General features: G+C 42.5%; 1 protein-coding gene across 1 annotated transcript in view; it reads left to right on the forward strand.

Moving 5' to 3' along the window:
• Window positions 1-23,981, forward strand: part of DOCK5 (dedicator of cytokinesis 5) — a 278,523-nt gene that overhangs the window by 93,770 nt on the left and 160,772 nt on the right. The window contains exons 5-6 of the mRNA XM_068973628.1: window positions 14,471-14,511; window positions 21,314-21,369. Coding sequence (XP_068829729.1) covers window positions 14,471-14,511; window positions 21,314-21,369 — 97 coding nt within the window. The remainder of the gene's footprint in view (window positions 1-14,470; window positions 14,512-21,313; window positions 21,370-23,981) is intronic.

A 23,981-nucleotide genomic window follows, 5' to 3' on the forward strand; every position in this document is an offset into this window, starting at 1 on the left:
CTTTACCACTGAGCACCAGGGAAGCCCCAAAACCCTTTCTGAATGGAGCCTTCTTTGGGTTACTTCATCATGAACTGGTACTTGGTGTTGGCCCATTTGGGCAGCTACCTATGTACTGAAGCAGGCAAGCTCAGCCTGAAAGCAGAAGTGTATTGGGAATGTTCTGAAGGAAGGTCCTTGGGAGTTTCTGGTGTTCTCCAGGGGATCTTGGTGGGATCTAGGGGTTGAGAAGGAGGCCATGTGATGAATAGGTTCTTTGCATTTCAGGCACACCCGTTCACACTTCTGATTGTAACTTTTATCAAAAAATGCCTTTGGATATCTTATCCCCATTGCAACATACGGCACATCAGACCATCGTGGGTCTGGGTAAGACTTTGTGAAGTACCCATGGAAAGAAAAAGGCCTAGAGGAAAGTTCAAGATTGATTGAGGGCAAATTGGCATTGGGTAGTTCTCTTGCTTTCTGGAGAGAGAAGTGAATAGATGTTTCTGCTATGCTCATGTATTATGAGTAATTTATGACCTTTAAAACCATGTAAGGAGGCTTAAGCATCATAAATTTTAACTCTCTGCTAGAGCCACCCCCATTTTATTCAACCCATGGAGGCAGATCATTCCATAAAAAGGGATGTTACCGCACAAAACAGAGACTCACAGACTTAGAAAACAGACTTTCGGCTCCTGGGGGTAAAGACGGGGAGGGAAGGGATAGAGTTTGCGACAAACATGTACACACTGCTTTATTTAAAATAGATAACCAACAAGAACCTACTGTGCAGCACAGGGAACTCTGCTCAATGTTATGTGACAGCCTGGATGGGAGAGGAGTTTGGGGGAGAATGGATTCATGTATATGTATCCCTTTGCTGTTCACCTGAAACGATCTCAACAAAGTTAATCGGCTACACGCCAATACCAAATAAAAAGTTAAAAAAGAAGTGTTATAAGAGTGGAAACCCCAGTACCTATAAAACTTATGTGCCCCATAGTAGTATTAACTGTACCTAGCAATAGCAGGAGAACATCGGTTCTTTTCCTGGCCTCCTCCATGTATAACTCAGGCTACAAATAGGGATGGACAAGGCAAGACAGAATAATCTTGTTACAGATGATTCATCTAACACTTGTAGTCTGTATAGGCATCCTCAATGATTATCTTTCGAACAAGAGTCTTAAATGTGTGTGCATTTATCTTTGACAATAGAAGTAGATTTTATTTTCTTTTAACTGGGTTATAGTTGCTTTACAGTGTTGTGTTAATCTCTGCTGCACAACAGAGTGACTCAGCTATATGTGTACTTCTGTCCTCTTGCTCGGGAGCCTCCTCACCCCCCAGCCCACCCCTGTAGGTCGTCACAGAGCAGGGAGCTGAGCCCCCTCTGCTACACAGCAGCCTCCCACTGCTATCCAGTTTACATGGTAGTATATATATGTCAGTGCTACTGTGCAATCCATCCCATCACCACCCCCCGTGTCCCTCCACCTGTGTGTCTATTCCTCCGCTGCAGATCGATTTGTCTGTATCGTTTTTCTAGACTCCACATATATGCGTTAATATATGGCATTTGTTTTTCTCTTTCCGACTTCACTATGTATGACAGACTCTAGGTCCATCCACATCTCTACAAAGCATCCAATTTCGTTCCTTTTTATGGCCGAGTAATATGGCTCAGGCAATAAAGAATCCATCTGCAATGCAGGAGACCTGTGTTTTGCCCCTGGGTCGAGAAGATTCTCTGGATAAGGGAATGGCTAACCCACTCCAGTATTCTTGCCTAGAGAATTCCATGGACAGAGGAGCCTAGCGGGATCCAGTCTGTGGGGCCGCAAAAGAGTTGACTGCAACTGCGTGACTAACACTTTGACTTTTCAGTATTGCCAAATAGATTTTAAAACAGCTGTACCTAGCAATTTAGTTCATCTTCTAAGTGGCAGAAGCAATGAACACTAAATCCTAGCTTGAATGCTTGTTTAGTTTTCACCATGCAGGACTAAGTATCTGCTACTGTCGTTGGAATTAAAGGATATGGGTCGAGGAGACTTTTTCTTCTTTAAATGTCTTCCTGGCAGATTCACTGCCCGCCGAGTGTTCAGCCAGGTCTTAGAGTCACCTAGTCTGGTGACCTTTGAGTTCCTTTGGGGCTGTATTCAGTCCCTACTCAGGCCCTATTCAGCACCATGTTGTTTGGTTATTCTAGCCACTTGTCATATGGTTTTTCTACCACTGAAGTTGTTTCTTCTGCTTTTTCTTGTTCTTTCCCTTAAGTCATGTTTTCTACTCTTGTCTTGGAGGAGGGAATTATTCTGTTGGAAAATAAAAGTATGTATTCTTATCAGCCCTCAGGGTGAAGCTTCCTCCAGCATGATTCCAGCATCTATATTGTTGCTGATAAGTGCTCAGTCCTGTTGGACTCTTTCCAACCCCCTGGACCATAGCCCGCCAGGCTCCTCTGTCCATGGGATTCCCCAGGCAAGAATATTGGAGTGAGTTGCCATTTCCTTCTCCATGGGACCTTCTTAACTCAGGGATCATTTGCCAGTAATTTAATAATTTAGAGAGGTTCTGCTCCTCCTTCCAGGGAGCACAGACACACGCCTCAGAAATCAAATGAATGAGAACCCCATATATAGTCCCCTGCAATCACATAGGGCAGATAGTGGCCCTAAGTGAAGAGGTGGATCCCTCTATTATGTCCTTGGGTCCTCACTGCTCCAGCTTTGGCGTTTTCTATTCCTCTACATGCCAGGCGTTGAGTGAAGGGCTTTCATACACTGCATCTCAGTTCAACAATCCTGGGAGATCAGAGTTACTGACACCTGTTCAATAAATGTGAATATCAAGACATTGAAGACATTACAAAGCTGTGAAATGATAGAGAGCTCATTCCCACCAGGGGTCCCTGGAATCCAAAGAGCATTCTTTCCATGTTCCAAGGCCTTTGGGGAAACAGCATTTCTGTTTTGAACATAAGGTACAGTTTTCCACAGAGGGTGAGGTTCTTTTGCTGTTTGAATGACAGTCGGATGAGTTGCCTGCCACCCCAAATGTATCAGGGTGAGCTCTTTCTGCATTTCTCTCCCTCCATGGCTCTTCCACGCCAACTTGTCCCTCTGGCCAGTGGTCTCCTGCCTGCCCCCTGAGCTCGCTGTGTGCTTGGACCCACTTCACCCTCCGTGCAGGGTGCTCCTCAGCCCTCCATACCCCTCCTCCCTGGCCCGTTTTCAGCAACTGGCTTCCTCCAAGTGGGTAGGCATACCTGATCTTCAGGAGCCTAGCAGAATCATCTACCCCTACATCCAGAGAGATTGGTCCCCCTCCTGCAGCCCACACTCTCTGGGGAAGAATGACTGAGGTGGTGGGTAGTCATCACTGACAGTGTGTCCAAGCCCCTCAGGTGTGGTAGGTGGGTCAGAAAGGACCGGACAAACAGAGAGGTCTCTGCAGGGGTCTCTGACACGCACCAGCCTGTGGCAGTCTCTCCCTCCCTGTGTCTGAGGATGTATGGCTCAGGTCCTGGGCTGTGCCCTCCCACCTGAGTTAGTAGGGGGCACATGGGTCAGATTCAGCCATCTTTGGCTCTGACACTCTGGGAACGTCCCACGTGGTTTGTATTTCAGCTCTTCTGATGTTTTGCCACCAGGACTTTAAAAAAATATTATTATGGTTGCACTGGGTCTTCATTGCTGCTCACAAGTTTCCTCTAGTTGCAGCGAGCAGAGGCAACTCCTTGTTGCGGTGCATGGGTTTCTCATTGCAGTGGTTTCTCTTATTACAGAGCCCAGTCCCAGTAGTTGTGGCTCATGGGCTTAGTCGTTCTGTGGCTTGTGGGGTCTTCCCTGACCAGGGATTGAACCTGTGTCCCCTGCATTGGCAGGTGCATTCTTAATCACTGGACTCCCAGGGACATCACACCAGGACTCAATGTTGTCACCAGTCTTGGGTTCCAACTCTGCATCGTCGGTCTTTTCACACCCTTGGTAGTGTCTTTCCACCCCTGGCTCTCTGGGTCCACAATGTGCGGACCCGTGGTTCACAACATTGTAGCCTTGCTTGTTCATTTTTAGGAGGCATTCCATTGAGGAATTTAAAGCAGGTTTCTAGGAGATCAGGCTGAAGGGATCTTAGATTCAGCACTGGGTCACACTGGAGGGCTTTCCTCACATCACCTGACTTGTCCTCTGTGCGAAGGCTCACATATTTCCAATGCCTCTGCCTGGGATCAGGTTCCTGTCTTACTGGAGCCTCTGGTTCCCTTCAGAAATGAAGGCAGCCTTCATCTCTCACCTCTCATCCCAGTGTCCTTCTCAGGTAGAATAGTGGTTTCATTGAAAAAGCAGTCTGCACTGAAATTCCAGAATTCTTTCCATTGACAGATGGATGGACATGGATAACGAAGATGTTGTATGCATATACAGTGGAATATTACTCAGCCATAAAAGGGACGAAATTGTGACATTTGCAGAGATGTGGGTGGACTTAGAGTCTGTCATACAGAATGAAGTAAGTTAGAGAAAAACAAGTATCATATATTAACATGTATATATATGGAATCTAGAAAAATGGTCCTGATGAACCTGTTTGTAGGGAAGGAATCGACGTGGACACGGGGCCTGAGGGGAGGGTGGGACGAATTGGAAGAGTAACACTGACCTGTACACACTCCCATGTGTAAAATAGCTAGCTCGATGGAATCTGCCCTGTAGCACAGGGAACTTAGCTCAGTGCTCTCTGATAACCTAGAGGGATGCATTGAGGGGTGGGGTGGGAGGGAGGCTCCAGAGGGAGGGGATATATGTATACACATAGCTGATACATGCATACAGCATAAACTGGCACAACATTGTAAAGCAATTATCCTCCAGTTTAAAAAAAAAAAAGCAGTCTGCACTGAAATTCCAGAAATACTGGTTAGCTAGACATGCAAGTTAATTATGACTTCACCTTCACCTGTCTCCTTCTGTTCTACTAGTAATTAGATTAGAAATTCTTCCAGAACAGGAGTGGGTGTTACTGGAGTCCCAAACTCCTGAATCAGCATCTCCCACCCCCAGAACCTAGCATTGTTCCTTGTAAAAGCAGGCCTTCTTCAATATATCCCATTTGGTGAAATGATTCCTCATTCACAAACCTGTATTCCTTTCCCCTCCATTTTGCAAATATCAGTGCTGATGATAACAAAATCAATCTAAGAGACAGTTCCAGCAAATTCATTGCTACTACAGAGGAAATTGCCTGTGGCATCCATTTATTTCAGCTTGCTTGAACTGGTTGGGTAAGTTAGAGAAAATTCCACCACAGAAGAGTGGAATTAGTGCCAGGAGCCAGAAGGACAAACAACTGTCAGGATTACTTTGCTTTAGAAAACAAAGAAAAGGCCACATCTAGCGTATTGAAAGGGAATGGGCAAACCAAAGTCAAGAGGTTGATCAGACTGGAGGAGATCTTTTCCCTTCCTCTCACTGAGCTTCAGAATCACAGAGAGAGCTCCCAGTTTTGTAGGAGAGATTTGTGTATGTCACCTCTGTGGTTTGTCGGCTGTAACTTGAATCTGCTCCTCCTGTGGGTCCACCGCCTGGAGCAGATCCTTCCATCTGTCTGAGGAGGTATGTGCTGCTGGAAAAAAGTGATGTCACCACCGTGTCTTATGGGCAACCAGAGTAAACCTCTGTTAGCTGTGGAGTTGAATTTTACGAGCGGAGGAGAAAGGAATATTTTGGTGAAAGGATATTTGAGAGATCAAAGCCTTCCTACCTTGAAATGAATAGTTGACCAATGGGAGTCTGGCAGAGGTGGTGAGCACAGAACCAGGATGGAGACCTAGGCCTTTGGGTTTCAGTGAGTCTTATAAGAAGGGGTGTCTTTTCTGTCCCTGGCTTCCCAGGCAGGTGCTCGGGCCCCGCCCTGCTCTGCCACTTAGGGTATGGGATCTCGGAGAGAAGAGAAAGATGTCTCAGACCTTGCAGTCAGTCTTGCCCCGGAGGAGCAGATTTTAGGGGGTCCTCCATCAGTCTGTTCTATCCGTGGCCATTAGCTCTAGGAGTTCTCTTTCTCATTAATATATTCATCCGAAATGTATTGAGTGTCTGCTGTGTGCCAGATACCACAAAGACACAATTCTTTCTTGTTCATTCAAGAAACAAAAGACAGAAACCGCCATCTTTCTTTTCCGCTAACTTGCTGTGCTTGTGTCTGTGGGATTTATATTGAGAGGATTCTGTGGCCAAGCTGCCCCCCACCACCGCCAGGAGCAGTGAGGGGGCAGTGAGCTGTGAAGTGTGCCCTAGAAAGCCCATGGTCAGATCCTCATCTTAGCTAGCAAGTCACTGCTTGACTCTGGACAACCTTTTCAGTTCCTTGCCTATGTTTCCTCTTTTTCGAGGTGAGGGTGTTAAATTTCTGTGAGCTCAGACTTCCAGCAGTTACTGCACATCCCTGACTCAAAGGCACAAAATCGAGTTCAGATGATTAACATGGATGACCAATTGTCTCACAAAACGGTACAAAAGAACAGAATTACCTCTGATGGTCTTTGCGTCCTTCTGCTGTCTGCCTTTGAGCTTCGTTTCAAAAGCCCGACTGAGATGGTCCTTGCATTCAGAAAGTGGACTTCCTGAACCCTAGTGGCTCTGTGCTACCTTCAGACAAAGATGTTGCAACGAAGTCCAGTAGAGGTTTGCCCCCCCTTCCCAGCTTCCCTCTAGGGAGGGACCTCAGGCTTGTCCTGAGGGACACTCACTGGGAATGGGAGGACGGGCCTTGGCCATGGAAACCTGATGGGCTCACCTGGCCCGCAGGGAATGGAACCTTTGACCTTGGCCTAATTAACTCTGCTTCACCCAACGAGCTACCAGGCCAGTGACACAAACAAAAACCAACAGGATTTAGCCCCAGTTCTTCCTCCGTCAGAATGGCCTAGCCGTGTAAGGCACAGACCTGCTTTCAGGTTGCAGAAGCCTCTGAAGGTGTGGGTTCAAATCCCACTCCTGACCAGCCAGGCTTTGGGCTTCCCTGGTGGCTCCGCGGAAAAGAATTTGCCTACAGTGCAGGAGACCTGGGTTTGATCCCTGGGTTGGGAAGATCCCCTAGAGAAGGGAATGGCAACCCACTCCAGTATTCTTGCCTGGAGAATCCGACAGACAGAGGAGCCTGGCTGGCTACACTGTCCAAAGAAGGTGTATAGAAACCATGGCTCCGTATCTCTTTCTTGCCTTTAATTCCTGGGAAGGTCAAAAATTATGATTGTACAACAGTGCGAACGTACTTAATGCCAATGAACTGTGTACTTTCAAATAGTTAAAATGTTAAAATTCATCTTATGTATATTTTACCACAATAAGAATAATTTATTGGTGGAGCAGAGAGGAAGCAGATTTATTCTGGGACTGCAAAATGAGAGATTTTACAAAATACTTCATGCCTTACACATGTAAATGATGCTTTTATGGTTCAAAAAAAATCTTCCGAGTCAGTAATTGCCTTCAGCATATTCATAACCCTGCCTTTGTGTGCCAAGTGTCTGCAAGCATTACCATTAAAGGACTTTTTGTATTTCATTATTTGTTTACAGTCTATTTCCTTCCTCCTTGAAGACAGTGTCTGGCATGCTAGGGTTGAATAAATGTTTTATGTATAATAAATGAATGACCACATTAGCAATGTGAATCCTCAGCCGAGAGAATTTTCTGTTCATGCGTGCTGAAGTAACCCATCTCCACTTGTCACTTTTTTTTGTTTAAATTGAAGTATAGTTGATTTACAATGTTGTGTTAGCTTCAAGTGTACAGCAATGATTCAGTTAAAAAAAATACATGTATGTTTATTGTTTTTCACATTCTTTTCCATTTTTAGGTTATTATAAAATATTGGATATAGTCCCCTGTGCTGACAATAGGTCCTTGTTTGTTATCTATTTTATGTGTAGTAGTGTGTAATGTTAATCCCCTAACTCCTGCTGATTTATCCCTCCTTCCTACCTTTCCCCTTTGGTAAACATAAATTTGTTTTCTAAATTTGTGAGTCTGTTTCTGTTTTTGTAAATAAATTCATTTGCATCAGTTTTTAGACTCCACATGTATATTTGGGATTTCCTGGTGACTCAGACCATAAAGAATCTACCCGCAGTGCTGGAGACCCAGGTTTAATCCCTGGGTCAGGAAGATCCCCTGGAGAAGGGAATGGCTACCCACTCCAGTATTCTTGCCTAGAGGATCCCGTGGGCAGAGGAGCCCGGCAGGCTACAGTCTATGGTGTTGCAAAGAGTCGGATACAGTTGATCGACTAATACCATTTATAAGTAACGCCATATATTTATCTTTCTCTGACTTACTTCACTTAGTGTGATCTCTGGGTCCACTGATGTTGCTGCAAGTGGCTTTATTTCATTCTTTATTATGGCTGAGTAATATTCCACTGTGTATATAAACCACATCATCTTTATCCATTCTTTTGTTGATAGACACTTAGGTTGCTTCCATGTCTTGGCTGTTCTGAATAGTGTGGCAGTGACTGTTAGGGTACACTGTCACTCTTTCCCTAATAACTTTTAGCCCTTTATGAAATGACTTTTTTCATATCCTTGTGTGTTCACATGTTTGTTTTTCTCTTCCCATTAAAAAATGAGACCAAGTATGACAAAGATGTTATAGGTCTTGCTCTCCTAAGCATCTTTTTCTTGAATGAGTAAATGAATATCCAGACTGGGATTGAATTTTTGGAAATAGCAGTACTTGTGCAGAATCAGTTTTGGAGCCCCAAACAAGAAAGATGAACAGTGTCGTTGGAGAGACACAATACAAAGTAAAAACAATGGAGAAATTGGAGTAAAAACTCTGATTTTTCACATGTGACTGAAACTGGTTTCAAGGTACTTTCCAATAAAAATGTTTAATAATACTTGAGCAATGCCTTTATTGTTGAATTCTGTGTCACTTTGAGATGGATACTTCGTAATGTTCTTTTGATCAGTTCAGTTCAGTTGCTCAGTCATGTCCAACTCTTTGCAACCCCATGGACTGCAGCATGTCAGGCTTCCCTGTCCATCACCAGCTCCTGGAGCTTGCTCAAACTCATGTCCATTGAGTTGGTGATGCCATCCAACCATCTCATCCTCTGTCATCCCCTTCTCCTACCTTCAATCTTTCCCAGCATCAGGGTCTTTTCCAGAGAGTCAGATCTTTGCATCAGATTGCTAAAGTATTGGAGTTTCAGATTCAGTATCAGTCCTTCCAGTGAGTATTCAGCACTGATTTCCTTTAGGATTGACTGGTTGGATCTCCTTGCAATCCAAGGGACTCTCAAGAGTCTTTTGTTTTTGACATAAATTTATTTTAATTGGAGGCTAGTTTCTTTACGGTATTATATTGGTTTTGGCATACATCAATATGATCTCAAGAGTCTTCTGCAACACCACAGTTCAAAAGCATCAATTCTTCAGCACTCAGCTTTCTTTATAGTTCCAACTCTCATATCCATACATGACTACTGGAAAGCCATAGCTTTGGCTAGACCTATGTCAGCAAAGTAATGTCTCTGCTTTTTAATATGCTGTCCAGGTTGGTCATAACTTTTCTTCCAAGGAGCAAACATCTTTAAATTCCATGGGTGCAGTCACCATCTACAGTAATTTTGGAGCCCAGAAAAATAAAGTCTTGTCACTGTTTCTCCATCTCTTTGCCATGAAGTGATGGGACTGGATGCCATGATCTTAGTTTTCTGAATGTTGAGTTTTAAGCTAACTTTTTCACTCTCCTCTTTTACTTTCATCAAGAGGCTCTTTAGTTCTTTGCTTTCTGCTATAAGGGTGGTGTCATCTACATATCTGAGGTTATTGATATTTCTCCTGGCAATCTTGATTCCAGTTTGTGCTTCATCCAGCCCAGCATTTCACATGATGTACTGGTGGCTCAGAGGTTAAAGTGTCTGCCTCCAATGTGGGAGACCTGGGTTCAATCCCTGGGTCAGGAAGATCCCCTGGAGAAGGAAGTGGCAACCCACTCCAGTATTCTTGCCTGGAGAATCCCATGGACTGAGGAGCCTGGTGAGCTGCAGTCCACAGGGTCACAAAGAGTCGGACACGACTGAGTGACTTTACTTACTTTACTTACTCTGCATAGAAGTTAAAAAAGCAGGGTGACAATATACAGCCTTGACGTACTCCTTTCCCAATTTAGAACCAGTCTGTTGTTCCATGTCCATTTCTCACTGTTGCTTCTTGACCTGCATATAGATTTCTCAGGAGGCAGGTAAGGTGGTCTGGTATTCCCATCTCTTTCAGAATTTTCCACAGTTTATTGTGATTCACACAGTCAGAGGCTTAGGCTTATTCAATAAAACAGAAGTAGATGTTTTTCTGGAACTCTCTTGCTTTTTCCATGATCCAGCAGATGTTGGCAATTTGATCTCTGGTTCCTCTGCCTTTTCTAAATCCAGGTTGAACATCTAGAAGTTCACGGTTCGCGTACTATTGAAGCCTGGCTTGGAGAATTTTGAGCATTACTTAGCCTAGCGTGTGAGATGAGAGCCATTGTGTGGTAGTTTGGACATTCTTTGACATTGCATTTCTTTGGGATTGAAATGAAAACTGACCTTTTCCAGTCCCGTGGCCACGGCTGAGTTTTCCAAATTTGCTGGCATGTTGAGTACAGCACTTTGACAGCATCATCTTTTAGGATATAGCTCAACTGGAATTCCATCACCTTCACTAGCTTTGTTCATAGCTTTTTGTTCCTTTGATAAGTTTACATTTTTTAATGTTTTTTAGAAATTGCAGTGAAATGTATATACAGCGAAATACACTCATCTCAGGTACAATTCAAGGAATTTAAGCACATTGAGTGCACAACATGTGCCTAATGATCCAGTCAAGACACAGAGCATTCCCCATGCTCCAGAAAGTTCCGTCACCTTCTTCTGTGCAATTCCCACTTTCAAAAAAAAAAAAACCCCGCTAATTTAGATCCCCATGGGTTGATTAGTCTGTCTGCCCTTCAGCTTCATGTAAATGGAACTATGCATGTCTGTTCTGTTTCGTTTCTTTCATTCTGCATAATGTTTTCTAGGTTCACCCATGATGATGTGTATAACTGTAGTTCATTCCATTTTATCATGTCCCATGTGGGTAGTTATTTTCTGCCATGTGCTCTTCTTGAGTGCTTTTACCTAGCGCCATCATGCTCTGAGATCATCATGTAGAGCATATTTTATATTAGAGTGTAATCTTTGTAATGACTCTTGTTCTCCACTCTACCATGGTATCTAAACTAGTGCTTAATAAATATTTATTGCATGGTTGTATGTAGAGCGGGTGAAGAGCCAAGTAAGGGACCTGTCCTATGGGAGCCAGAAAGTGGGCAGTGGCCAGAGATGCATTTGGACAGGTGAGGTGAAATGGAGCAGGTGATGATGGAATCTTGACTGATGGAGATTATCTGAGAAACCAGCTTAAGTAAGTGACTTTGACAATGGAATTAGGGACTCTCTGATATTTTTAAATTGGAGGGGACAGTTTTATTCTGGAGTGGGTCAGCCCCAGGAAAATAGAAATGACTCTTCCCAAACAGATCAGCCTTTTGCATAGAATCACTTTTTTTCTTTTTTTTTTTTTTTGCTGCACTGTGGCTTGTAGGATCTTAGTTCCCTAAACAGGGATTGAACCCAGGCCTTGTCAGTGAAAGCGTGGAGTCCTAACCACTGTACTCCCAAGGAAGTCCCTGCATAGAATCACTTTTGAAGTTCCCCATGGTTGCCAGAAGCTTACTTTTTGAGATTGTCATTTCACCTAATCTTCTGGACTTATCATCCCTCCACCATTCCCTTCATTTTTAAATTTAAGACAGCAACTGAGATTCCAACCAGTTCACACGACTCATTGATAATGGGTGCTTGTTGATAACGCTTTCAACAGGCCAGTAGTGTACTCTATTTAACTGTAATTTTCTTGCTTTTGGTGTTGGCATTAATTGGAAATTCAGGTTCTTGCTTGTATCACAACTCTAGTTTGTAATGTGAAAATGAGCAAATGTACTCTTGGACTATTACCATAGCCCTTGGATTTATTAGCAGCTGAATTTATAAAGTCCTCAGCATATATGATAAAAACTCCAGAAACAGACAGTGTTCTGCCAGTACCTAGTGTGAGCGTTCACTTTTGTAGAATTAAGCATGGTGATCCTGAGCCTTTAGAAGGAGTTACACACATACCACAGTTGTAGAGAAGACTATGTTGTTGTTATTAAGTCACTAAGTAAGTCATGTTCGACTCTTTGCGATTGCATGGACTGTAGCCTGCCAGGCTCCTCTGTCCATGGGCTTTTTCAGGCAAGAGTACTAGAGTGGGTTGCCATTTCCTAGAGAAGACTTAGGTTTAAAAGAAAAAAAGAAAGTTTTCAAAAATGACAGGTTTCAGAAGCATAATTCTATGATGTATAGCTGTGCACAAACACTGTTTACAAAAGTATTGGTAAGTTCCCCTCTGAAAGTGAACCCAGTCTGTAGTTCAACATCATCTTGGGTTTATAGGACATAAAGAGATGAAAACTGCTTGGAAGAGACTAAAGTCTTGTTTCCATGTCTTGGCTGTTGTACGTATAGTCAATATCCTATAATGAACTATAATGGAAAGGAATATGAGAAAGAACATATACACACACATATATAAATGTATACATAACTATATCACTTTGTTGTACACCAGAAATTAACACATTGTAAACCAACTACACTTCAAAAAAGTTTTAATTTCATGCATCTGCTAATAGAACTCTTCTATAATTTGTTCTATATAAAATCATCCAACACTGGACACAAACTATTTTGGATGTATTAGGGAGCTGAATTTACCTTCTTGAAATATAGAGTTATTAATATTTTCACAGATTTTGAACTGTCAGCACTCAAAAGTGTTAAGGATTTTCCTGTTTTTAACTGGATAGAATGGGGTATTATGCTGCTGTGGACTGGTTATAGATTTTCATCAAAGCCCATGATTGACCAAAAAAAAAAATCTGAACAGGGAACACCACTCCTAGTTAAAGACACCAGTCCACAGCATAATATCCTATGTTGTTTCTGACTTCACATAGTTTGATAATCTCTAGGTCCATCCATTGCTGCTTTATGGCTGAGTAGTATTCTGTTCTGTATATGAACCACATTTTCTTTATCCATTCCTTTGTCGATGGAGATTTAGGTTGTTTCCGTGTCTTGGCTATCGTAAGTAGCGCTGCTATGAACATTGGAGTGCATGTGTGTTTTCTGATTATAATTTTGGCCAGAAACAGTATGCCTGAAGTTTCCATTACAGCTTGCATTTGCTCACTGTGTGTTTATGGCTCCTTTATACATCTGGACTGCTGACAACAAGGTTTACTTAGGCAGAATAACCACTCTGATGCTTCATGGATATAGGGAATGAGCAAAATTATTTCAGTGAATTTCCTATATTAGGTATTCAATAAATATTCATTATTCATGCATTGGAGAAGGAAATGGCAACCCACTCCAGTGTTCTTGCCTGGAGAATCCCAGGGATGGGGGTCCCTGGTGGGCTGCGGTCTATGGGGTTGCACAGAGTTGGACGCGACTGAAGTGACTTAGCAGCAGTAGCAGCAGCATCCAGTGTCTATTTATGGATAGATTAAATTATATACTTCCTTTATAAGATAGAGGGTGGGAAAACATCCATAGGAATACGTGTATTGATTGGAATTTTTAGAAGGAAGTTAAAGACTTTACTGAAAGCCTTTTAAGCAAACACATAAAATCTTTTTATGTAGAGGAGTATTGCAGCATTGCCAAGAATTGTTTAAAATGTTGTTTTGTTTGTTTCAGTTTGTTATATATATATATATTTATAAGTTTTGATATATATATATATGTACATATATATGTATAAGGTTTGCTATTCTGATTTAAAATTTTTCCAGAATATTGGTTCTTATCCTGGGAGAGAGAGTTGTAGGGGTGGGAGAGAAAGCAAGAAGGAGAGAATATATATAAATTACTTTAAAATACCTATTTTAGTAGTATTAGGTAACTCGCAGAATGTATATAAATGGATGAAAGTTCATTTTCATTCGTGCAAAAGCATTTATTGAATGACTGGAAGGGATTAAAGTGTGTTAAGAGACTGAGCTGTCTTCCATCCTATTATTTATTTATTTAGTCCATTCTCGAAAGAAGTGATGAGGCATGGTTATAAGTGAATTTTAAGTCCTTTAGTTATCAAGACAGTGCAGCTCTGAAATAAATCTAGATTTTTACTGTATAATAAATGAAAATGTTCATATTGTCTGCTAGAGGCCTCCTGGATTCCATGTCCACACCCAAACCATGGGCTTTGCTGGTGGCTCAGATGGTAAAGAATCTGCCTGCAATGCAGGAGACCCGTGTTATGAGGATGTATGTTGCTAGTGTCTGTGTGTTGTCCCAGATAACGTACTCGATTCTGTCTTCTCTTCTACCCTGACAGGTTGGTACAGAGGATACACCCTCCAAAATAAATCCAAAAAGGTATGGCTTATGGTTCAGTGTTCTGCTTGGAAATCTGTCTGCCAGTCTTGTGTTGTCTTAACCTGATCCCATTATCTGCTGCCTGTGGGCTCAGTTTGCATTGTCTTTGACAGCTGTTCTGTAGATTCAGAAGCAAATTGTCTGACCTCACTGTTCAGGTAAAAGAGTCCAAGTCCCATGGCTGTATTTCCCACCAGCCAACTCAAGGATAAAAGCTGGAGGTGAATTTGACACCCCAGGTAGGGCCTCTGCAGGCTTTCTGGTTGCTTGAGCTGAGCAATGTGGTCATCTAGGGATGTTGCTCTGTATCAGAGGAGGGGGGACTTCTCTGTTTATCCTTTAGTTCCAGTTTTGAAATCCCAGAACCACAGGGTCTCCTCATTTCCACGTGACTCTTTCCTTTTTTATAAAATGGAAAACCAGAGTAGTAGGTTTTTATTAGTGGGGGCCACATCATTGGCCTGTGGAATCTTAGTTCCCTGACCAGGGATCGACTCTGTGTCCCCTGCATTGGGAGTGCAGAGTCTTAACCGCTGGACCACCAGGAAAGTCCTCAGAGTCTTAGTTTTCCAACTGTGAAACTCCCATGAAATCAACAGAGTGGGTTAGAACCAACATCTTTTTACAACTCAAACTGAAAAATAGAAAATGGAATGCCGTGGTAAGTCATGTTTCAGGAAACTTTTGTGTTAGGTGTTTATTTTACAGTATTTTGTGTATTTTTAATTATGTTTTATGACAGTCGTGCTGGGTTGCTGTCCCATCATGGGCAAAGAATTTGGAAAACACTGACGCTCGTGGGTTCCTTTTCCCAGTGCCAAAGCTGCTAATAGTCAAGCTAAAGAAAACCTGTGAGTTAGGTTAATACCCTCTCGGTTTATTTCAGGTCAGGTCAGCACTTTTTCTGTGACACTGCAGACTGGCACTGCACAGCCTGTCAGCACTTTCTTTTGAAAAGGACAGTGTTGATGAGGCCGTGCTATTTCACAGTTCGTTCCCATCCAAAAGAGTGAGGGCGAGAGGAACATTTCAGAATTGATCAAGAACTCAATAAAAAAAAACACAAACCCACAGGTTTTACTTGCCAAATACGGCACAAGACAAAAGAGGTGCTAGCACACAAGTCTCAGAAAGGCTGTGCGTGGGGAGATTGGGACTGGCATACATACACTGCTGTGTATAAAATAGATAACTAATGAGAACCTACTGGAGAGCACAGGGAACTCTACTCAGTGCTCTGTAGTAACCAAAAGGGTAAGGAAATCCATAAAAGAGGGGATATATGTGGACATATCACTGGTTCACTTTGCTCTACATCAGAAACTAACACACCATTGTAAAGCAACGATGCTCCAATAAAAATTAATTTAAAAAAGGTGTGGGCCCAGAAAAACACCTTTCTGGAAGGTATAAGCCTTTTAAAACCATGACTGTCCTAGTTAAGCTTTCTATATTGTTGATGCTCAAACAGCAGTCAGTATTTGCACATGTGTATGTACACACACACAATTTATTAACTCTGACAGTTTAATAATCTACCAAAATAAAGGAGTGTTTGCTTTTAATGTGGTTATCCACTCCCACCGTTTTAGTCCTTTTATCCATCCCTAAAATCCTGATGCTGAATTTTTATACCCACAGTTAGACGCTTGTGCCTCTGGGTCTTCATTTTCTACTTAAGTGTAGTGAAAATAATAATAAATTATTTGATTAAAGGAGTAAACTCTTGCTGACTTTAGTTTCCCTGGGCCTTCATATAAGGATCCAAAACAGCAGATGTTCTGGTGTGAATGAGAGCATGTTAGGACCAGAGCAAAAGCCTTTCCTCTAGTACGCTTGTTAAGAAGGGAACCTAGTTTACAGCCACTTCTGCTTCTTGGTTTTGGTTGAAACCTATCAGTGTTTATTTTACTCACAATTATGGAAGTGGTAGTTATTTTTCAGGCTTTCCTGTGGCTCAGTGATAAAGAATCCACCTGCCAATGCAGGAGGTGCAGGAGACTTGGGTTCAATCCCTGGGTCAGGAAGATCCCCTGGAGGAGGGTCTGGCAACCCACTCCAGTATTCTTGCCTGGAGAATCTCATGAACAGAGGAGCCTGGTGGGTTACAGTCCATGGGGTCACAAAAAGTTGCACATGATTGAGCATAAGCACGAGTTATTTTTCAAAGCAGGATTAGTGTGAATAATTTTGAAGTTCTAAATTTTAAGAGCAGAAATACTTATGTCACTTAATCACCAATCCTTTTTTTAAAGTTAATTTTAAAACATAAAAAGCCACTCTCGGATAAGATCATACGAACTTTTGAGACCAAACAGAATTTTATATTTTTAACTGATGCAGGTGAATTCTGTTGAAACAAGGTCCCAGACCACAGTTTTCCCTTTCAGTGTCTGCAGTCTGTAAGACTCTCTTTGGAGCATCTCTAAGGCATCTTATGATGTCCTAATACACCAGAATCCATCTGTTGTCTGCTTTGGAAAGTTGGTGGAGTGCTTCACTAGGATCCAAATGACAAAGTCCCAATGTGTTTTTAAATTTTTTGTATTCATATTCTTAAAACCCGTTTAAGTTTCCAGTCTCACTCTTGAGAAGAATTATTTAAGTAAGAGCTTTTCTCAGTTCTTAATAATTAAACTTTGTAATTCAGCGAAATAATAAGACAAACAAAGGCCATGCATTTACTTGTTGACTTATAAGTTGAAATATCTTTCTGGTAGATCCAGGCAAAACAGAGAATTCAGAGTCAGCTGTCATGAATTATGCTCAACTTTGACACCCCTTCATTAAGCAATCCAGCCTAGTTGAAATGCTGTCCTAATGCTTTCTCCTTGTTTGTCAGTCTTTAGGGGAAGAGCTATTTGAAAAGCCTATTGTTTCAGTGGAAATTTCTGGTGTTATTTACAAGCAGACTTAATTGGTTAGAATGATAAAAACAAGCTATAAAAACAAGTGATAAAACAAGCTAGTGGTTTTGCAAGTAGAAGAAGCCAAGAGATATACAGAAACTGGTTATTGATCCTGGCAGGATTGTGGAAGTAAGGATAAGGGTAATACCTACAAAATCATTAGTTCTTTTCTTTTTTTTTTTTTTTAACTCAAGTGGATAGGTTGCCCTGAGAAAGCAAAAACAAAATGGAGAGAGGCTGGAAATCTGAAACATATTACCTAGGTTTATTCTGGCTTTCTGTGTGTCAGAATGGCATAGAAACATGCCTACAGGGACTTCCCTGGTGGTCAAGTGGTTAAGACTTCTCCCAATGCAGGGGACACAGGTTCCATCCCTGGTCAGGAAACTAAGGTCCCCTGTGCTGCAACAAAAGATCCTGAGTGCTGCAACTGAGACCCAATGCAGCCGAAATAAATCACTTAACAAATATTAAAAAAAAAAATAAGCCTATAGTCTCAGATTTACAAGAGCAGTTTAATGGCTGCAAGTGGACAGATGCTACCATGGAAAGATGATGCCTACAAGTAACAGTGGAAATGCAACAAAATAGATAGCTCTTAATATGAAAACCATCATGTCTGCATGCACAGTATAAATTACCTGCTATGATTGCTGCCTGCGTTAGTGTTAGTCACTCAGTCATGTCCGACTCTTTGCGACCCCATGGACTGTAGCCCGCCAGGCTCCTCTGTCCATGGAATTCTCCAGGCAAGAATATTGGAGTGGGGTGCCATTCCTTTCCCCAGGGGATCTTCCCGACCCAGGGATCCAACCCAGGGCTCCATTACAAAATAAGCCACTTACGTTACAATGTTTCTGTTTTGGATTTCTCCCTGTTATTCGGAGAGCAGTCATCAGGTGTTAGGTGTATGAAACAGTTAATCAGTCCTTTATCTTCTTGATTTGAAAAATCTTCTGCAAGGATGCTCCTTGGAACCAACAGTTGCACATCTCATTCAGCCTGCAAATATGGCTCCTGCTGAACTGCTACTTTGAGTGCTTCATTGTTAGTCAGTGCGCCACCCTTTTACGAGTTCGGGACAGCTTTATTTTATTGTTGTACAGTATAGTTCTGGACAGCTTTATTTTATTGTTGTACAGTATACTTGACAGAAAATTAGTATTTTACTTCTTTTATTTATTTTACTGTAGACCATTTTTAAAGTCTTTATTGAATTTGTTACAATATTGTTTCTGTTTTATGTTTTCAATTTTTTGGCCACAAGACGTGGGATCTTAGCTCCCCTACCAGGGATTGAACTCACACCCCCTGCCTTGAAAGTGAAGTCTTAACAGCTGGACCTCCAGGGAAGTCCCTTGACTCTTTTAAAATGTACAGTTGAGGGGTATTAAGTATAGTTATATTGTTGTGAAACCATCACCACCATCTCTAGAACTTTTTCATTATCCCAAACTGAAACTCTATAAGCATTTAATATAAGCTCCCCCTTCTTCCTTCCTCCCAGTCCTTGTAACCCCAGTTCTCTTCTGTCTCTATGAATCTGACTACTCTAGGACCGTCATACAAGTGAGGTCAGGCAGTATTTGTCCTTTTGTGTCTGGCTTATTTCACTCAGCATCCTGTCCTCAAGGTGAGCACTGGGCAGGCAAGTCTGGTTCTCCACAAAGATGGGGATCAACAAAACATTTACATCCACCTAGCAGAAGGAAGGCGCACCCAAGGTTCCTTCAGCATCCCAAAGACTGACCTGGAGCTTCAGAAACCCATTAATCAAACCCCAAAGAAATTACACACACATTGCATTTTTGTTCCAAAATCACTCTGAATCCTGTCCTTGTCATGAAAGAGGTTGGTGTTACCTTGTCTCTGTGTGTGTTCTGGGTCTTTATCAGTAACAAGATTGGGATTATGCTTTCTCACTCATGTACCCTATGCCTGCCCCTTTCTCAAAGTGAGGAGTGGCAGGTATCTTTGTATGTTTTTTTGGTTCTTCCTGCCTGGAGGGAAAGGATGGCCATTCCGCTTCTGACTCAGGCAGTGGCAGGATCTACCTTGTCATCACCAATGCTGGGAGCAGCATAGTCTCAAAATTTCTTGCTGTTTTCCTGTTTTATTGGCAGAGGATTAAAAGGGAGAGAGGAGAGGATTGCTCAGATAAACGTAGCACACGAAACTAGATGCACAACCAGCCCTGGTTGAAATGCACTAGTTTTTCTGACTCTGAATGAATGAGGATCACTGAGTACACAGGCGTCTCTGACCTGGGTCCCCAGGGCGTGACCTGCTCCTCTCCCACCTTTGTGGTCAGCTACCCCTGACATGCTATGTCCACATGGCTGCAGTTTTAACAGGCTCAGGGCTACAAGCAAGTTGAGCCAATGGTGCTTGTTAAACAGCTTCTTCTATTAGGTTGGCCAAAAAGTTCATTTAGGTTTTTCCATAAAATGGCATAAAAACCCAAATGAACTTCCTGGTTAGTCCAGTACCTCTCCTTGTCTGGCCTGAAAAGTACCGTAAAGTAGCGACCAGCGGTGCCTTTCTGAATGGCAGTGTTTCTGCTTATTGATGAGCGCATCATACAGTTGAACAGCAGAAGCTTTTGGTTTTAAGAAAACTCACATCCGTGGCTTGCTTCCTGTGGGTGAGATCCAGTCTACGCTTTTGCAGATTGCTCCTGACCAGGTTCCAGGATTTCTTTTAGGTCTTTCTAGGCATAGTTTTCCCACAGGTAGTGTCTTAATACCGACATCAAATTGCCTCTTAGGGATTTAGAATGGAGAGCAGTTGAGACTGGAAAAGGCTAAAAATAACCAAGCCTAATTGATTCCATGCATTTTGTTTAAGTGAAAGTGCTGAGAGGAATGAGTCTAGAAAATCACCATAATTTTATGGACCACTAAGTACATAGCCCTCCATCTACTAATTACCCGAAACCCTTTAAGAGAAGCACCTCATGTTGTGTAGAATCTGGAGGCCTTTTAGGATCTATAAATACTCTGAGCTGACCCTGGGTATGTTTGCCTGTTCATTTATGAAGTGTTTATCTTAAGCTCTGTGAACCCCAGGATTCAGTTATATGTTTTCAGTGTTTCAGCCCTCCTTTGTTTAGGTAGCCAGCCTATGTAATTGACGCCCTATGACCTTGACTGCAAACTGTAGGTGTTGCCCTGGTGCCCTTGCCCCTCCCCTACTTGACTTGCGACTGTTTGTGCTCTTTATTGTGAGCTGAGGGGTTTTGATATTTTTCTTAATCGGAGGATGCTTGTTTTACAATGTTGTTTTATTTTCTGCTGTATAACAAGATGAGCCAGCTATATGTGTGTGTATATCCCTTCCCTCGTGAACTTCCCTCCCACTCGGCTCCCCGTCCTGCCCTTCTAGGTCCTCACAGAGAACTAAGCTGAGTTCCCTGTGCGATCACAGTAGTTCCCACTAGATATCTGTTGTATTCATGAGAGTGTATATGTCTCAGTGCTACTCTGCCAATCTACCCCCCCCCCCACCGTATCATTCCATCTGTGTCTCTATTCCTGCCCCGCCGATAGGTTCATCTGTACCAGTTTTCTAGATTCCACGTATATGCATTAATATATGTATTTGTTTTTCTGACTTCACTCTGTATGACAGACACTAGGTCTACCCACATCACTGCAAATGACCCAAACTTTCCTTTTTTTTGCTAAGTAATATTCTGTTTTTCATAGTATACCACATCTTCTTTATCCATTCATCTGTCGATGGACTTCTAGGTTGCTTCCATGTCCTGGCTATGTTGTAAATAGTGCTTCTGTGAACATTGGAGTACATGTGTCTCTTTGAATTATGTTTTCCTCAGAGTATATTGGACTGTGATTTTTATGGCCGCATAACCCAAGTTCCTCTCTCTGCAGGGTATTTTCCCTGAAACATACATCCATTTGAAAGAGGCCACTGTGGAAGACCGTGGGTAAGTTCTAACATGGGAAAATGCCTAACAGGTGAGCTAAAGGTACAGTATCATTATGGGTTTTATGAAATTCTAAGGTATCATTTTGTGCATTATTTGTCTCAGGTCATCAATTCCATGTGTTGGATGAAAGGAAAATGGAATTTTTTTCCTGACATCATTCCTTCTGCCTTCTCTTTTGATATTTTTTCCTCCCTTGCATCCTTCCCTGGGACAGTGGAAGCAGATAATGAATGAACATAGAGGGCCTGTATCTTCCTCTTGTACCAACTGCTCACTGATGCATGCCTCTGTGTGTGTGTGTGCGCGCGCATGCACTCACACACATGTGAACATTTGGTACTCTTTAGCCATTAGACTTGAGAACCTTCTCTTTGGGAACCTTGGGGGATGACAGGTGACCAAGCTACAACCTGTGCTATTTATCTCTGAACCTTGGACAAGTCAGCACACCTGGGGCTTTCCCCCTGCAAATCAGAGAAAACAGATCTGGCCCCACATTGGCCCTGAACTTTTTTGTTTATTTTTTCCTTTCTTGGCTGTACCACATGGCGTGTGATATGGAATCTCAGTTCTCCAAACAGGGATCAAACCAGCACCCCCTCGAGTGGAAGCCCAGAGTCTTAACCAGTGGACCACCAGGGAAGTCCCTGGTTGTGAACTTGATGTAAAATTATATGAATTAACTAATATTTGTGATTGTGCTCTGCAGAGAAATTCACTTCATTGATGGTGAGTCAGTGGGCAGGAGCATCCAGGAGAGAATAAAGAAAGCTTGGAGCAGAAATTCCAGGGCTGTTAGAAAGGAGTGGATCACAGAAGCATATTAGCTCACAGCCAGAGAGAACATTTTCAGCCCTAAATTCCACACCGTCATTTTATCAATGTGAGATGGAGATATGCCCAAATTCACACATAACCAGGACTCAAAACCACGTGTCCTGCCCTATTGGAGAACCTCCCCTCCCTTTTTTTTAAATTTAAAAAAAAAAAGCAGAAGCAAGTTTTATTTACTTATTTTAACTTTTGGTTACACTCTGGGACATGTAGACTCTTAGTTCCCTGACCAGGGATCGAACCCACACCCCTTGCTTTAAATGACAGATTCTTAACCGATGAACCACAAGGAAGTCTCTGGAAAATCTTTCTGATGGACTATTCCTGGGCAGCCTCCAGGATCACTAGCCATGGCCACCCTGGAGGAAAGGCAGAGTTTGGCGCATGTTCCCAATAACAAGGGTTGCCAGGTAAAATGCAGAATGTCAAATTTTAAATTCAGGTAAAAAGTAATTTTTATTTACATTCATATGCCATGTATTTCCTGAGACATACTTAGAGTTAAAAATTAATCTATCTGAAATCCAAACCTAATGGGGCACCTTGTATTCTTATCGGTGTCTGGAAATTCCACCAGTAATCCCCATTCATTAGATTGCTTTCACTCTTTCCTTTTGCTAATCATAAAAATACCAGACGGGATTTATGTGGATGAATGTCACGTCTGCCTTGTATTAAAAGTCACTGTGGGTAAGTGAGGATTTGGGTGTATGTACGTTTTCTGTGCAGGTAGCCAGCAGATGAGAAGTAAACCAAGGACTGTTGCAAAAGAGGGCCCCACTTCCATCCCACAGCAGGTCCTGTGTGAGGTTACAAGCCCCAGGACCTTGTGCCAGGAACACCCCTCCACTTGCCCACCCTCACTGATAAAATGGCAACTTGGCAGAACCAGGGAAAGGACTCAGTTTGGGCTTCCATCCCTGGGAATTGCTGAAGCCAGCCTAGCGTGGTATAGTAAGTCCCCTACATATGAACAAGTTGCATTCCAGGAGTGTGTTCATAAGTCCAACAGAATTAGCCTAGGTACCCAACTAATACCATCAGCTATATAGTACTGTACTGTCATAGGTTTTTAGTACTTTTCACACAAATAATACAAAAAAGCAAACAAAAACATTTTTAATCTTACAATACGGTACCTTGGAAAGTACAGTAGTCCAGTACAATAGCTGGCATACAGCTGCTGGCATTGAGTGAACAGGTAAGAAGAGTTACTGGCTGGAGGAGGGAGAGGAGGTGGGAGATGGTAGAGATGAAAGGTCATCAGCAATAGGCGACAGAGAGCAAACTGTGATTTCCGTCACACCTGATGTTCATGGCACAGGTTCTGGTTCCTTTCTGGAACCAGATGCACATTAGCATCTTTGAAAGTTCGCGACATGGAGGTTTGTATGTAGGGGCCTTACTGTACTCGAGGTTCCTGGAAAGATCCGAAATGGGGAAACAGGAATTTCCCTGGCAGTGCCATGAATATTCATTGGAAGGACTGAGGCTGACGCTCCAATACTTTGGCCACCTGATGGAAAGAGTCGACTTATTGGAAACGACTCTAATGCTGGGAAAGATCAAGGGCAGGAGGAGAAGGGGACAACAGAGGACGAGATGGTTGAATGGCATCATTGACTTAATGGACATGGGTTTGAACAAACTCTGGGAGATAGTGAAGCACAGGGAAGCCTGGTGTGCTGCAGTCCATGGGATCACAAAGAGTCAGACATGAATTAGTGACTGAACAGCAACAACCAGTGGTTAGGATTCGTCACTTTCACTGCCAG

Source organism: Capricornis sumatraensis, chromosome 6 (assembly GCF_032405125.1).
Source record: "Capricornis sumatraensis isolate serow.1 chromosome 6, serow.2, whole genome shotgun sequence".
NCBI classification, from domain to species: Eukaryota; Metazoa; Chordata; class Mammalia; order Artiodactyla; family Bovidae; genus Capricornis; species Capricornis sumatraensis.